The sequence below is a fragment of the Hyperolius riggenbachi genome, chromosome 11 (assembly GCF_040937935.1).
Source record: "Hyperolius riggenbachi isolate aHypRig1 chromosome 11, aHypRig1.pri, whole genome shotgun sequence".
NCBI classification, from domain to species: Eukaryota; Metazoa; Chordata; class Amphibia; order Anura; family Hyperoliidae; genus Hyperolius; species Hyperolius riggenbachi.
The window spans coordinates 197351372-197367359 of record NC_090656.1 but is presented as its reverse complement, the minus strand read 5'-3'; the positions used below and the strand labels follow the sequence as shown (position 1 = coordinate 197367359).

At 45.2% G+C, this 15988-nt stretch overlaps 2 protein-coding genes across 2 annotated transcripts in view; one reads left to right on the top strand and one right to left on the bottom strand.

The window, feature by feature from the left end:
- Positions 1-286: 286 nt before the first annotated feature.
- KBTBD4 (kelch repeat and BTB domain containing 4) lies at positions 287-13541 on the bottom strand. The gene is made up of 4 exons (XM_068261029.1): positions 13212-13541; positions 6738-7359; positions 3356-3462; positions 287-1302 (listed from the first exon to the last, which is right to left on the bottom strand). The coding sequence occupies exons 2-4, from the start codon at positions 7339-7341 to the stop codon at positions 442-444; spliced, it is 1572 nt and encodes a 523-aa protein (XP_068117130.1). The 5' UTR covers positions 7342-7359; positions 13212-13541; the 3' UTR covers positions 287-441.
- The window catches only part of NDUFS3 (NADH:ubiquinone oxidoreductase core subunit S3), a 28041-nt gene continuing 25378 nt past the window's right edge, over positions 13326-15988 (top strand). Inside the window, exons 1-2 of the mRNA XM_068261030.1 lie at positions 13326-13449; positions 15635-15694. Of these exons, the coding sequence (XP_068117131.1) occupies positions 13407-13449; positions 15635-15694 (103 nt within the window). The 5' untranslated portion in view covers positions 13326-13406. The remainder of the gene's footprint in view (positions 13450-15634; positions 15695-15988) is intronic.

The window sequence follows — 15988 nt, the reverse complement described above, 5'->3', positions numbered from 1 at the left end:
CGTGAGTGCAGCCAGGGCCACACAGGTGTAGTAGTACCGGCTACAGCTGGAAAACACAGGGAGCCCATATGGAGGAAGCCCCAAGTATGTATAAATCCTTATCTTCTTTTCGTCTCGGGTTCTCTTTAACATTATAACAAAACAAGCAAAGTTTTCTTTTCCTCTTCGGCTGTTCAGATCTTAACCTCATAAAGTTAAATTTAACTTTAGCTGAATGTAACAAGGAACATGATAAAATTTGAGAGGAATCAATGATAGTTCAATATACCACACACCAAACCCGCGGTATCAATCTTCTGGTCCCACTATTTATTATAGCGATCTTAGAATTTTCTCTTGGAGATTGATACAGCTCAGGTGATGTTCGCACTGCTCTTAGGGGGTCGGACCCCCTTTAAATCAACAACTTGTATAGCTAATGTTACATTGCCAATGCAGGCCTCATGCTAGCAAGAACTGCAGGTTGGTCAGCAAGAAGCGTATACCGCTGGTCACTGTCACCACCGAAGTGGCGGGGTTGAGTTTGAAGGTATTGGCGTCCCCTTTTTTGTAGTGGTCTCGGAATACGTAGATGCAGCCGTTGCAGCTGGCGATTTTCCACAGCGAGGGCCTTGAGCTCCATACCTCGGGGAGGCAGAGGCGGGTGAAACTGTCCAGAAGGGGGTTGTAGCAAATGAGCGAATCGCCCTCCGCCACGATGAACACCAGGTCCTTGTGAACGGCGGCGTGCATGCGCCCGGCGAAAGGCAGCAGGTACGGTTTCACGTGGCACTTCTCGGTGCTGGTGTCGAAACACTGAATGAGACGCGAAGGTTTGGTAAAAAAGTCCAAATCGTTCTCCTCGCCTCCCATTAAATAGATATGACCGTTAAGATTGACCCCAGCCGCACCAGAGATGGCCACCTCCAGCTGGCTGGTTTCTGTCCACACGTTGTCTTGCACACGATAGTAAATTACCACGTTAGACAGAGAGTCCTGTAGCGTCTTACCACCGAGGGAGTAGATGGCATCCTTGCTGGGGACAGACACCAGGGTGTGCTGCAGGCGGTCTCTGGGCAGGGGTGCGCAGCGCTCCCAGTCCATGGTCTCCATGTTGCATTTCCACATTCGCCGGGGGATAGAACCCCCCACCACATACAGGTCGGCCCCGTGTTTGCAGGCAGCGGTGATCTGGTGGCACAGACTGTTCTGTCCGCTAACGCTTATAGAGTCATCCTGAGCACAGTGTAAAGAGATGGCAATGGAGTGTGTGCGAGACTCCTCCTTCCCAATGAGGTAAATGTGCACGTTTTCACCAATTTCCTTCAAAAGAAAAAACAATTAAAAACTATCAAGCATGTTGAAATCTTTTGGCAAACACATATTCAAACTAAACTGCACAAAAAAATGTAAAACAAAAATAAAGAAGTGGTCCACAGCAACCAATCAGAATGTTTGATGCACTCAACAGCTGACTCCTGACCAATTACTATGGTCCACGACTCCACTTTTCTGCACTGATAAGGCCCCTTTCACAGAATTTCTGTGTGCATAGTGGGCATGCCAGGAATGTAGAAAGTAAGAATACAAGTAAGGAGAGCGGGTGTTTGACATTTTTGGATAAAGCACAAGACTGCTCAAATGTATTAGTTGATACAGGTGGGGTGACTGCACGTTGCCCAAGAACATTATTGGATGGGGTGGGAGGAGACAAATAAAAAAAAAATTTTTTAGACAACAAACGATAGTAAGAAAAATTAATGTTACCATTAGTAAGAAGCAGGGTAACAAAACTCAATTTTATTAGGCACTTAAAAAAAAACACACTTCACAGGTCTTACCCACTTTTTTGGGTCAAGGTTACAGTGTTTTTACAAGGAAAACCAGGGACTTGTAGCACCTTTCCCTGGTCCAAGTCCCTGCTGTTCTCTGTAACCTTGACCTGAAGAAATGGGTATGACCCATGGAACGCATCATCTTCTTAAGTGTCCAATACAATTGAGTTTTGATACCCTATCACTTACTCGAGGTAAGACTAATTATTCTTACAATTTTTCAAAATTCTTTTTGGGGCACCTCCTCCCACCCATCCGTTTTCCCATAGAGAGGGGCTCCCTCCTGTGACATTGGTCCACTGACCCGTATTTGTATTGGAGACCAACCAACAACACCTATAAGGCTCTTATGACAAGATTCACATGGGGATGATATTCTCCACCTGCCCTCTACTGTGGTTGCCTTTTAGCAACCCAGTTTTAAGTGTTAATCTAGTAGCTTCTTTTTTCCAGCATTTCAAAGTAAAAAAACAGATACCTACCTAAGAAGAGGAAAAAGCCCCTGGATCCTGTATAGGCTTCCCATGTCCTCCTCGCAGCTGCTGCCGCTCACCGGGGCCCTCTGGAAGATCTGTCATGCACTAGTCTGTGCTGCAACCCCACGAACACAGCCACACCTGCCCAGTAGCAGGAAGCGGCAGGTGCTCCACCCTAATGTGCAGATGTGGTTGCACTTGTGCATGAAGAGAGCTTCCCGGATCTGAAATCCAACAAGCTCTTTAAGTTTGTAAGTGGCAACGGTGGTCCGGGACAGCACGGAAATGCCTCTACGGCAGGGGTGTCAAAGTGGGAAATTGAATGCTGGGACCTAGCCACAGGACCAACCTCAATATCAACTGGTTACCTTGATCGCTTGTAAAGTTCCCAGGTGTCCCAGGCCCCCTCCAACCCCTATACAGTTCCCTAGTGTTAAGTGCTACCCCCTACCTCCCCCACATGTTTTCCCTGGGGATCTAGGGCTTCACCTCCAATATAACATCCCTGTTGTTCTAGAATGGGCCAAACATAATGCAAAGTGGGGAAACAACTTGGGGGCCAAATGTAATGGCTCTAAGGGCTAAATTTGGCCCACGGGCCGGAGTATGACATGTATCCTCTACTGTATCAAGAGACTTCTTAGGTAAGTATCCAGTTTTTGAACAGAGGTTCCCCATGGGTACACTTCAAATACTACACTATGTTGGCTCTCCTTGTGTTTGCGTTTTTTTCTTTCCCTGGTTCCTGGAGTTCATTTACGTTCATCTACTGGATTGCATTGTAAGTGGATTGGATTGCAAGTGTTCTGTACTGGCATAGAGGTCAGTAGTGGCTGGATGGTGTAATGGTTAAGGGCTCTGCCTCTGATGCAGGAGACCAGGGTTCGAATCTCGGCTCTGCCTGTTCAGTAAGCCAGCACCTATTCAGTAGGAGACCTTAGGCAAGTCTCCCTAACACTGCTACTGCCTATAGAGCGCGTCCTAGTGGCTGCAGCTCTGGCGCTTTGAGTCCGTCAGGAGAAAAGCGCGATATAAATGTTATTTGTCTTGTCTAAAGTCTGTTACCTTCAGACTAGACAGCAGCAATTCAGAGAACTCCTCCCGCTCTTCCTTGTTGTAATGGATCCAGCTCTTTATAGCGATGGTGGGATTCTGAGAACAAGGAACGCCATCTAATGGTAAGAAAGAATAATCAGAGAATAAATGAGGGGGCGTTATAAAAGCATTATCTCATATCATACAATCAGGCTTTATGTTGGAGGCACACTCTCTCTCCCCTGCACGTGCCCTCACTAGTTTCTAGATACCACCCCAACCGAAATCTCAGATCTGCACATGACCTTCTTCTGTCCTCCTCTAGAATGACCTCCTTACATTCGTATACAAGAGTACTCATGTGCTTCACCCCTCCTCTGAAATACCCTTCCAAAACACATCTGCCACTCTCCAACCTTTTAAATCTTTGAAGTTTACCTGATATCGCAGAATAAAAAGATTTCATACTCACCCGAGGCTTCTTCTAGCACCATGAGCACTGATGCATCCCTCGCCATCCTCCTGTGTGCCGCCATTCGGCCACAATTAGTCCCGGAAATCTGGCTTAGTCGTGACAGTCAGCTCTATTGCGCATGCACGGAGGGGCCAGAAACAAATCTGCACGACCTTATCCCAGTAATGTCGCACGAGGGGATGGGTTCTGATCCCCGTTGGGCGACAATGATGAGTGCGTGTATAGGCCTAATTATTACTGCTGTAATGTGTATTTAGGGCTACTTGTCACTAGTGGGCAGTGTGAGACAATAACAGAGGACTTCTGCTTTTAGTTTATATATCCTCTGCTAGCAGGGAGACATCAAAGCATTCCAAGAATTTACAGCACAAGTTCTGCCAGCGGAGGTCAAATGCAGTGCACAATCTCAAAAAAGATAATTTATTTAAAGGTGCTAATGAGGTGAAGGAAACTCTCCGAGCTTGATTTCACAAAGACAGGTGCACTAAAAAAAAAAAAGAAAACAGAACAGACAAACAAAAAACAGTAAAGTTGTCCAGAGAAACTTATTAGGTCACAGAAAAAACAATAAGGTCTCTGTTTAATAAACAAGGATTCTCAAGAATTCTAAAGTGTTTGCTCACAACAAAAACAGATTCAAAACTGAAAGTAAAACCAAGACGCCCCAATTCATTGGTGAGAGATCCAGATCCACTTGTCAAAGTGCATGCCGATGCTATTGTTCTGCTCCTTCCCTCCTCCAGCTCAATCATGTGTTGCTCATCATCCCTCATCCGCAGCAAAAGAACATGTCTCTAGCCTTGCACATGCGCTGAATAGTTCTCTGCAGAGGCAGGAGGTCTAAAGAGTATGGTGGGACTTGACCTTCCCTAATGCATTCCCGAGAGGTCCAGACTGGTGGATTGTCTCGGCCAGGCGTAGGCCAAGTCTATTGTTCCCCTACTAACCCAACTTGTTGGCCCCCAGCATAGCAACAGAACTGCTTTGCTAGGCTATATGCTAGTGACATGTCAGTAGAGAACTTAGCACCGGACTGTCAGCCGAGGGATTGAGTCCGGATCTCTGTGGGCAACAGTAATTGTGCATGAGCATGCACCTTAACCATCTATGCTGCCTGGATGTGATTGTCACGTCCAGGCGGCTGCTGCTGTGCTGCGGCCCGCGCCCACGCACTCCCGTGCCGCTCCCAGTTAGCCTGGAGATCAATGAATGGGAACATAGTTCCCCGGTAGAAAGACCGATAGCTTCTTTTCAGAGGCTGCGGTCTTTCTGAGATAAAAAAAAAAGTTTCCCGTCCTCCTTATACCTCCTAGAAGCTTCCACGACTAAAAAAAACAAATTTTCACTGTAAAAAACTACACCAACATACTTTTTTTTATAAAATAAACACACATTAGATTTAAAATTAACTGTTTACCTCCCACACAAAAAAATTACCCATATAAAATGTTTAATTAAAAAAACAAAACATAATTAGTTACCTAAGGGTCTGAACTTTTTTTTAATATACATGTGAAGAGGGTATATTACGAGCATTTTTTTTAATTATAAGCTTGTAAATAGTGATGGACGCAAAACTGAAAAAAATGCACCTTTATTTCCAAATAAAGTATGGTGTAATAACCGGGACAAATGGGCAAATAAAATACATGGGTTTTAATTATGGTAGCAAGTATTATTTTAAAGCTATAATGGACGAAAACTGAGAAATAATGATTTTTTTCAATTTTTTTCTTAATCTTCCTGTTAAAATGCATTTAGGAAAAAATAATTCTTAGCAAAATGTACCACCTAAAGAAAGCCTAATTGGTGGCTGTAAAAAACAAGATATATATCAATTATTTGTGATAAGTAGTGATAGAGTTATTGGCGAATGAATGGGAGGTGAAAATTGATAAAGACAAAAGAAATACCGAGAGCCCAATATAGTGTAGTATGCAAAACAAAGGGTTGGAAATGAAAAGTATATAATGTATATACTCACAAACGTGCATTACCTCCTAGGTAACCACTGTATAGGCAGGTGAGGAGATTAGACCTGTCCTCACTCAGGATTAAAAGTCGCTCTCTGTAGATAAGGAAATAAGGGGCAACACCCCTCCACCAGAGGTGGATATTGATAATGTAAGAGTGAACAGAGGCGCCAGCAGGATAAAAGGTTCTAAAAGCCTTAAAATCCCTCAGGAGGTGGTGGTGGACTCGCCTTCCCGAAGCAGACAAGATACCGTCAGTTTTATGACAACAGGTTTATTAATATACTCCAAAACAAACAGTGCAACACGTTTCACGGGTATGTTCCCGCTTCCTCAGGCAATAAACAGATAGGAGTACACAGTATAGTCTCAAGGTCACGAATAGCGCCTCTGCCGGTGAAAATTGCTTGGATGCGTAAAGTGAAAAATCCCTGGGGGCTGAAATGGTTAAAGAGTACCGGATGCCAATAAAATGAAAAAAAAACCCTCAATACTTACCTAAGAAGAGGGAAGCCTCTGGGCCCTAAAGAGGCTTCCCATGTCGTCCTGGTCCCCCCCTCCCCCCCCCCATTGCCGCATAAAGACCCCCAAAAGAAATCCGACAAGAGAAATTGTGACAGCGCTCCTCTTCATGCACGAGCACAGCCGTCTTGCGCCTGCATGCAGACGGTCACACCTGTGCAGTAAACCAGAGAGGCATGTGCTACTGGGCAGGAATATCCATACTCATACTGGTAAAATACAGCCATGCTTGAGCATGAAGAGGTATCTATTATTTTAGGCCGAGGTTTGCCTCAGGTTTACTTAAACAAAAGTTAAAGTCCAAAAATAAAATGTAACCTGACTTGATGTTGCAGAGTAAAACGGTTCTTGCTTTAGATTTTAATTTATAAAGAAGGCCCATGTTTGCCCCCCCCTCCCCTTTATGCCATTAAGATTCAGTCATGTATTGCCAGTCACTGACCTGCGATGATGTCAGTCAGTAGCCGTAGAGGTAAGTTGAGAAACTCTTCAGTGTCATACAGCTGTGACAGGTGGGTTTTGGCACAGTGTTTAGCCGCGGTGTACAGCGCCGTGTCGCTGTGCTGGTCCGCTAGCCACATGATCTGCAGACAGTTCTTTACTTGTACTGTCCGCACCAGAAACCGGGAGCATTCCTCAAAGAGCGCCATCAGCTGGTACATATCGGCCACCTCATATGTCTCCTGCAGCTCCTCCAGCCTCAATTTCACCGTGCCATGGTAGATGTAGTCCACCAGTAGCTGGAAAACGCTGGCACTGATGTCCTGAAGCTGGATGACCCGATTGCGCCCCTCTTTGAGATTGGAAGAGAACATGGAGCGGAAGAAGCAGCTTTGGGCAGAGAGGACAAGGCGGTGCAGCTGGAATTCCTTCCCCTCCACAAGGATGGTGACATCAGCAAACAGCTCATCTTCCATACACAGCTTCATGATGCTCTGCGCCACCCGGCTGCTATGTGAGCGGTCTGTAAATGTGTAAGTCACAAAATAATTCTCATCTGTGGTGCCAGCCAAATTCTTGGCACTTGGCTTTTCTGAAGGGTCCATGCTTTACACCGGACGTGCCTAAAAGATATAAAACATTATATTCAGCAATAAAATGAACAGGATGGTACTTTATAATTTGTTTTTATGTATTAGACACCTTCCAGAGAGCCTTACAGAGTACACAATCCTGTCACTAGCTGTCCCTCAGGGAAGTTTACAGTTTTATCCAGCCATTCTCAATCAAGGTTCACATGTGCTGCATTGATAAAACCCAATGAACAGTGGTAGTTGGAGGCAGTGGTAACTGCACTATAGGGGAGATGGATTTTATACGTGGGTAATTGCTTCATTTCATATGGGGGGTAAATGCTGCATTTCTTATTTAGAATACTTGCTGCATTTCAAATGTGGGGTAATTGCTCCATTTGTATCGTGGTTAGTGATTGCTGAATTTCTAACCTGGAGCAGTGATTTCTGCATTTGTAATGTGGGGTAGTGATTGCTGCATTTGTAACCTGGGTAGTGATTGCTGCATTTGCAATGCAAGGTAGTGATTGCTTTGTAAAATGACCAAGGTACTATTTTTAATGAAGAGGTGTATAATAGTATGTAGAAGGGGACATTCAAAAACACTACAATAGTCATATATTTTCCAAAATTAGCATATTTATAGCAACAGTTCTATTTGTAAATAAAGAGTGCAATCATCGTTAAAGCTTTTCAACATGTTACTGTGCATGAGAGGTGTTTGTACTTCTCAAACAGCACACCTTGACTTGCCTCGTTGGTCGCAGGGCTGTGGAGTCGGTCCAAAAATCCACCGACTCCGACTCCGACTACTCAGTTTAGGATTCCACCGACTCTGACTCCACGACTCCTCTAATTTGCATATTACAATTTTGTTGATTAAAAGTATGTAACATGAAATTCGTCTCTTAACTGCCAACGCTTAGGAATTTTACAAGACAACTGAAGTGAGAAGGATATGTAGACTACTATATTTATTCCCTTTAGACTAAAACTAGTCCTTGGTAAGAGTACTTGTAAAAGGTACAAACCGGAACAAAGAACATGTATCAGGCCATAGGCAATGTAAGTGTGGGTACATGTAAGAATGATGTGCAGGTACTCTGCAGGAGAATGAGGAGATTCTTCCTCTATTACACATTCTTCATGCACAATCTGTACATGGATCAGGCCCTAGGCAATGTAAGTGTGGGTACATGTAAGAGTGGTGTGCAGGTACTCTGCAGGGGAATGAGGAGATTGTAAACAGACAACACCTCTGTGTTCAATGTGCACAGCATTCTCAGTGGATTCCCTGCAGCTCTGTGGGGAGTGCATATGTAGAGTATAGTACTACTGTGTAACAAAGTAAACCTGAGACAGATGAAATTAAAGTTTTATACATACCTGGGGCTTCCTCCAGCCGCCTTCAGGATAATCAGTCTCTCGTTGTCCTCCTCCACCACCTGGATCTTCTGCTATGAGTCCAGGTACTTGAGCCAGTCAGGCGTAGTGCGCATGCACACACTCCGCCGCCAGGAGCATACTACACCTGTGCAGCACTATTGCACAGGTGCAGAATGTTCCTGGCTGTGGGAGCGGCATGTGGCCGGACAGAGCTGACTGGCTGAATTACCAGGACTCATAGCAAAAGATCCGGTTGGTGGAAGACAGTGAGGGACTGATTAGCCTGAAGAAGGCTGGAGGAAGCCCCAGGTATGTATAAAACTTTACTTTTCATCCGTCTCAGTTTCCCTTTAATTTGTAGTCACCAAACCAAATTTTAATAACATATCAAATTATTTGATTTCATCAGCAAAGGGAGTGCATACATTTGCATAAATCAGCATCAATGCAGAATTATTTCCATCTCGTTGACCATCTCTATTAGTGACATGGCTACACATCAGGCTTTATTCTTACAGCATAGATGTTATTTAGTGTATATAAGAGATTCCTGTGTACACATCATATATACAGTCACAATCAGATATGTATATCTGACTTTAAAAATACGGGGACTGCTTTATTAAAGCAACACAAGTAACTAATTTTGATTGGTTTATTTCATTTTTGTAGACTAAGCACAGCTATTACTGTATATATACTGTATATATACATTATTTTTAATGACTTTTATCTGAGAAATAGAACATTTTATCATATTTTCTATTTTAATTACAGTTACAAATTCATTAGGAGTCGGAGTCGGTGCATTTTTTCCCGACTCCGACTCCAGGCACCAAAAATTGCCCGACTCCACGACTCCGACTCCACGACTCCGACTCCACAGCCCTGGTTGGTCGTGCCAGGTCTAGTCCATGTGGCAAACAGGGACTTAATAGAATCCAAGGTAGAAAGATGACCAGCACCGCCCGATTCTTAAAATTGCAGATGTTTATTCACCAGAAAACATGTGAATAACACGTAGCCAGTAACATCCAAAAAGCATATAAAGGATGTAACATGCAGCTCTTTAGTATTTATAGCTCTTGGCTGCAGGAGATGGTTCAGGGTATCAACAGGACCTAGGATGTGCCTCCATTACAGCCCAAACAGCACACACAACGGACAGTTGCTTTTTCGAACGGGTAACCCGTTCTTTGTCAAGTGTTCAGCATGTCAACAGCATCTGCACCCTATTTATACACCCCCCCCCCCCCCCACCTTGCAACAATCACCTAAAAGGCGGACCTGATGGGAAACTGCAGGCAATTCCACACCCACATGCATACCTGAATCAGACAAGCCTCAAAGTAGTGCACTGCACATCACCGCCGCGCACCTAGTACTCCAATCATGGCCGCGTATCACCGCCGTGTAAACTTAGAGCGGCGAGTCCCCGCCGTGTATCTAATGCTGACATCAGAGGAGGAGTATCCCGAACTTCCTGATGGATGATGCACTACTTTGAGGCTTGTCCGATTCAGGTATGCATGCTGAACACTTGACAAAGAACGGGTTACCCGTTCGAAACGGCAACTGTCCGTTGTGTGGGCAGATTGGGCTGTAATGGAGGCACATCCTAGGTCCTGTTGATATCTTGAACCATCTCCTGCAGCCAAGAGCTATAAATACTAAAGAGCTGTATGTTACATCCTTATATGCATTTTGGATGTTGCTGGCTACGTGTTATTCACGTTTTCTGGTGAATAAACATCTGCAATTTTAAGAATCGGGCGGTGCTGGTCATCTTTCTACCTTGGACTGTGCATGAGAGGTTTCTTGCAACTGTGCAGGCGTGGACCATACTTGCACGTGATATACAGCAGAACTCGTACAATGATGCAAGCATGACCAAAAAAGCAAATCTCACAAGCCCGTTGTATCGGTGGGTTTGAGGACAAAGGGGGAAGCTTCGGGGGGTGTCCCAAACGCGGCTTTATAGACAGAGCGGCACTTTATTTGGCCTGAGGAAGTGGGCTAGATCCCACGAAACGCATTGCCTGTGCTTAATTATCATTAAACTTCTTTATCCAAAGTGATTTGTCGTCTATGAGGTAAGCCACCTCCTCCTTTCAAATGTTATTGTTTTTAAAGTGTTTTATACACCGACTGTGCGCCTCTTCACCTCCTCTTCTATATGATAGCTATAATGTAGTTGAGTGTCAGCTATCAGCTGTGTAACGCTGGGGGGTTAGCTACTATATAACCAAGCTCTGGATATCAGGTATGCAGTACCCGGGATCAGCTACCAAATAGCTGAACTCAGGACATCGGCACCGGGGTTGGCTATGTTATAGCCGAACTCTGTGGGTTAGTGTTAGGGGATGGGACCAGGCCTCTGGTATTCTATATTTGAACTTCATTAGTGTTAAGGGATAGTTTAGGCAAACCTGTGACTTTCAAGGTGAAAAAAACAAGATACTTATCTCTGGACCCTCCATAGGCTTCCCCGTCTCCCTTCACTCGAAGTTGGGGGCTTCGCTGCCCTACAAGAATGAGCGTGGCCACACTGCGCAGGTGCAGGACAGTCTGTGCTTATGCAATAGCTGGCGCTCGGGCTCCGTGAAAAAAGCTAAGCCCGTTCAGCTTCGAGCTAGTGCACAGGAGCAAGATGCACATGCGCAGAGCAGCCAAGCTCTAACTACAACCCCTTGTCAACTGGCTTCAGAGGGCCTCAGTGCGGAGGTGGAGTAGAGCGGTGGAAGCTTCTGGAGGATGCAGAGGTTTCCCTCTACCTGGGTAAGTACTCATTTTGGGCACTTTTTTTTTGCTACAGGTGTACTTTAAGAAAGAACTTTGTCTTAGGAAGGGAGTTGGTGTAGATAGCAGTATACTACAGGTGTAGGTGTGTGTGTGAGGGGGGTAGAGTTAGGAGATTTTACTAACCCTATCTAGCAATGATGTTACACTGGGGTTTCTATCTGGGCATTTTTTAATTACAGAGGTGGTCAACAACGTCATCACAGTGTCCCAGACACTCTGATGACAGGGGCAAGGCTTTGAAAGTAAATGGGACTCATTTCAGAAAAAAAAGAAACCAGATACTTTCCTAAGGTGAGGTAAGGCTCTGGGTTCTAATGAGCCTTCCCTCTCCTCTCCCGGTGCAGCTCTGGCTCCACCGTTTAAATCCCCCGCTGCGGGGTAATTCGGAAGTCTTTGGGAGCCGAGTCCTGCTGAAGACAGCCATCTCCATACTGCGCATGCGCGATTGCATAATAGAGGACGCTTGTGCATGCGCAGTATGGAGCGGCCCGTCTTCGGGAGCACTCGGGCTCCTGAAGACTTGCCAAAGTCACCTTCGCCGGCGGAAGGAGCAGTATTTGACCAAATTAGTCAAATACTGCTCCCGGGAACAGCGCAGCACCAGGGGGCACAGGAGAGGGAAGGCCCATTAGGACCCATAGCCTACCCTCTCCACAGGTAAGTATCTGGCTTTTTTTAAACAGTGGTTCCCATTTACTTTAAGGCTACTTACCCTCTATCTTTGCAGCCACTTAAGAACAAAAATTGGCTGTTCTTGCAACTAGACTCCCTCAATGGTCTATAATGTCAGGCATGGCTTTGGCAAGCATTTCAAATGAGAAGGGCACCATGCTTGTTTGGTAAGTAGTGTCACAACACATAAAGTTTGGAGGGCTGAAGGTAAAGCGCTAGGTTATTAAACTAGCTGGGAAGAAGTTATTAAGAAAAATAACTCCTAGAAATGGCTTAATTAACTGACAGCTTGAATAATCAAATTATCAGCTTCTGGATCTGATGCGTCCTGTGAAAGTGTCTGGCTCTGCACAAATTCCTCTTCCTGTTGATCAAAAAAAAATACCAGTGTCCAACTAAAATCTCTTTTCTACCTGTCCTTTTTTACATCACCATGACTGATTACTTCTTAAAATCTGTTGGCTTGATCTATTCAATGTAAAATGAAGCTAAGGTTAAGACTTTTTCCAGAGCACCAGAGTCATGTTTTCTTTCCCAGCTGAGATCTAACTGGTTACTCTGGGTACCCGCTTCTGGTACACCTGCCTCATGGTTGACACTTGGTGACAGCTGGCTGAAGAGGACAGGTCCACTTTTTAGTGGATTGATACACCTGTCTCAAGGCTGTCACTAGTTGAGAAGCTGGCTGAAGAGGTCAGGTCCACTTTGTAGTGGTTTTGGTTCACCTGCCTCATGGTTGTCACTTGGTGAGCAGCTGGCTGTAGAGGACAGGTCCACTTTGTAGTGGTTTTGGTTCACCTGCCTCATGGTTGTCACTTGGTGAACAGCTGCCACAAGAGAACAGAACCACTTAGTAGTGGTTTTGCTTCATCTGCCTCATGGTTGTCACTTGGTGAACAGCTGGCTGTAGAGGACAGGTCCACTTTGTAGTGGTTTTGCTTCACCTGCCTCATGGTTGTCACTTTGTGAGCATCTGGCTGAGGACAGGTCCTCTTTATGTGTGGACCAAACAACACATGCTGGGAAGGGAAGGGGACACTCACTTCTCTTGTTACTGGGGGGAGCTTAGTGTCACCCGGATTTACCGTCCCCGCTCAGGTCGCTCCTCCTGTCGCCCTCTCTCTCCCCGGAACTCTCCTTCCCCTGCTCCGTCGCGCCGGAAGTTACCCGGAGGAGATTCTCTGGCGGACCTGACCCGGGCAGGAGGGCTTGTCCTTGTGTGTCAGAGACCGGGGACGATGCTGGCTGGAGTTCGGGCGGCACGGGCTCTGCTCCGGGGAGGTGAGAGGATGGGGTATACTGGGAATTGTAGTTCCTCCGATGCTGGAGCTTCAGCACAGGCAGTGCAATGAGTAGGATCCTCCAGCAGCCAATCTCATTCCACCTCTCACTGAGGTGACTGCGGTAAGGAGAGATCTGATTGGCTGCTGTGGGTGTCTGCCCTCAGTAGCATAGCCGTTCACTGTCTGATGGGTCACCCTACCTGACAAGTGTGTTTGTGTACATGGCTGTACCCCCTGATCTTCCATGGGGAAAGCTTGGTTCACCTTCCAGTGACATTATTCTACATTTATATACTGCTGCTCATTACAAAACTGTACATGGATCAATTCATGCCCATGTCACTGTCTAGGGTCAATTTAGGGAGGAATCCAAGTAGAGCAACTATAGATGAACAAACAATTTGTCAACTATGCACATTCTGGTTAAGACCCGCACCCAAGATGTGAATTTCTCAATGACCGATGATACTTTGTGCAATGAGTGCGTGTTGAATCCATAAAGCTGCTCAACACGACATGTTTCAGGGTTTCCCCCTTCCTCAGGTGTACACCTGAGGAAGGGGAAACCCCAAAAATGTCGTGTTGAGCAGCTTTATCGATTAAACGCAAGTTTAATAATCGCCAATTGAGTGCCTCCTTCATTCGTTTTCTAGTTTCCTGTATGTGGAGGTGGTGATCCACAGGTGGATTGTGCAGCGACGGACCAGGCTATAGCCCTGGGTGAGTGACAGTACTAGGGAAAATTTGTTCCTCAACGAGTGATTGTTCCCACCATCACACGAACATCGTTTAGCGTCGCGCAGGGGATAATGACCGTCACTGCAGATAAGAACTTTAAGCGTTGCACTGCATTCAACAGTGAAACGCTGCAGTTTGATAGATATTTTTATTTTATAGGTTTCACACTGAAATCTATTAAAAATTGATGCCTATTCTATGGAAGGATTTGATCCCTCTCTGGTCATGTGATCTAAGAGGGATCAATCTTTTCGGCACATCTGGCTCCCATCTATAAGTGTATTGGCAACAGTTTTAGCCAACCTCATGGCTAATTAGTCCCTGACTCTTTCTGGCTATGCTGATGTAAATAACTGTTTCAGTCGAAGCACAATCTGCCTATTTGATAAATTATATGTCAATTCATAGTCAGAATTGGGACAGATATGAAGGCTGTCATCTTTTATTAAACAATTACTATTGCCCTGCTGTTCTGCTAGTTCTCTGCCTCCACAGCTCCATACAGATATTTTATCTTTTACCATTGGTTTTCGGCAGCATTGACCAAATGGTTTACCAACAATCAACTGATAATCTCTTGACAGTGAGTGACAATCGTGTCCACGCAGTTCATCTTTTGCAGCCTGTACACCCCTATGGATAAGAGAAGCAGGAGGCTTCCCACAGTGCTTTTGTAAAAAAAAAAAAAAGTTGGCCCAAAAATTCCACGTTGGTTGATTGCCCAAACCCAACCACCCACCCATCCATCCATCCACCCATCCTACCCACCCATCTATCCATCCATCCACCCATCCTACCCACCCACCCATCCATCTATCCTACCCACCCACCCATCCATCTATCCTACCCACCCATCCACCCATCCATTTTCTTTATATGTTTTCACAAGCCTCAAACTGATGGCCAGAACAATCCTGATCAGTTGTTTCAGGTATCAAAAATATAATGACTGTGTGCATATTAACCACTTATAGTGGGAATGAGTTTACACTGCGACCTGTGAAAGTGGGGAGAACAATGCTCTCAAACGCAGTGATCTCAAAAGACAGATCGCTGGTCGAAAAGGGTTGAGCTTTTCACGCAAGATTGTTCTTTTATCTCTGAGTGCCGGACACAGGGCTGGAGACCTCCTCCTTTTTTCTTTTTTTTTCCGATGCACTAAGATAGTCTTAAAATAGTGCTGTGCTTTCGCATTGGTCTGGATATTACATTATTGTGAAAGATGGCTGCTCTACAATAGCTCAATGGAAGTAGAGGCAATTGTGATTTTTCACACAAATGATATTACTTTTGGAACAAAAGCAGGTTAGAAGACTTTTTAATTCTTTGTTATACCAGACTGTAATGCATCTTGAAGGTAACACAGCCTTTTATAGTTTTTACTAATCTGTTGGTGGAGTTGTGCTGTATGTAGATAATCTCACTGTCTCGTGTTTGTTTTGCAGCGTCTGCTCTCCGCGTGCTCCCGCAGGTGCGATGTGAAGGGACAACTGCAGAGACATACCGTAAGCTGCTCTATCTTCATCACAAAATTCTCATCTTTACCCTAGAAATCCAGTAATGATTTAATGAGACTTAATTTTGACCGGTGTTACAAAAGAAAATCTCTTTATGCATCTTATCTAATAAAACCCCTGCGTACACCTGTCCCTGTGTCCTTGGGCCCGTGCTTTTTGCTACTGCGCAGTACGGACCCGGACAGGAGGACAGGGCCAGGGAGGTGAGCGGCGGGTGTACGGGCACTGACATGGGGCGGCGGAGAGTGACAGACCTAGAGCCCGTTTTGAAATGGGCTTGGG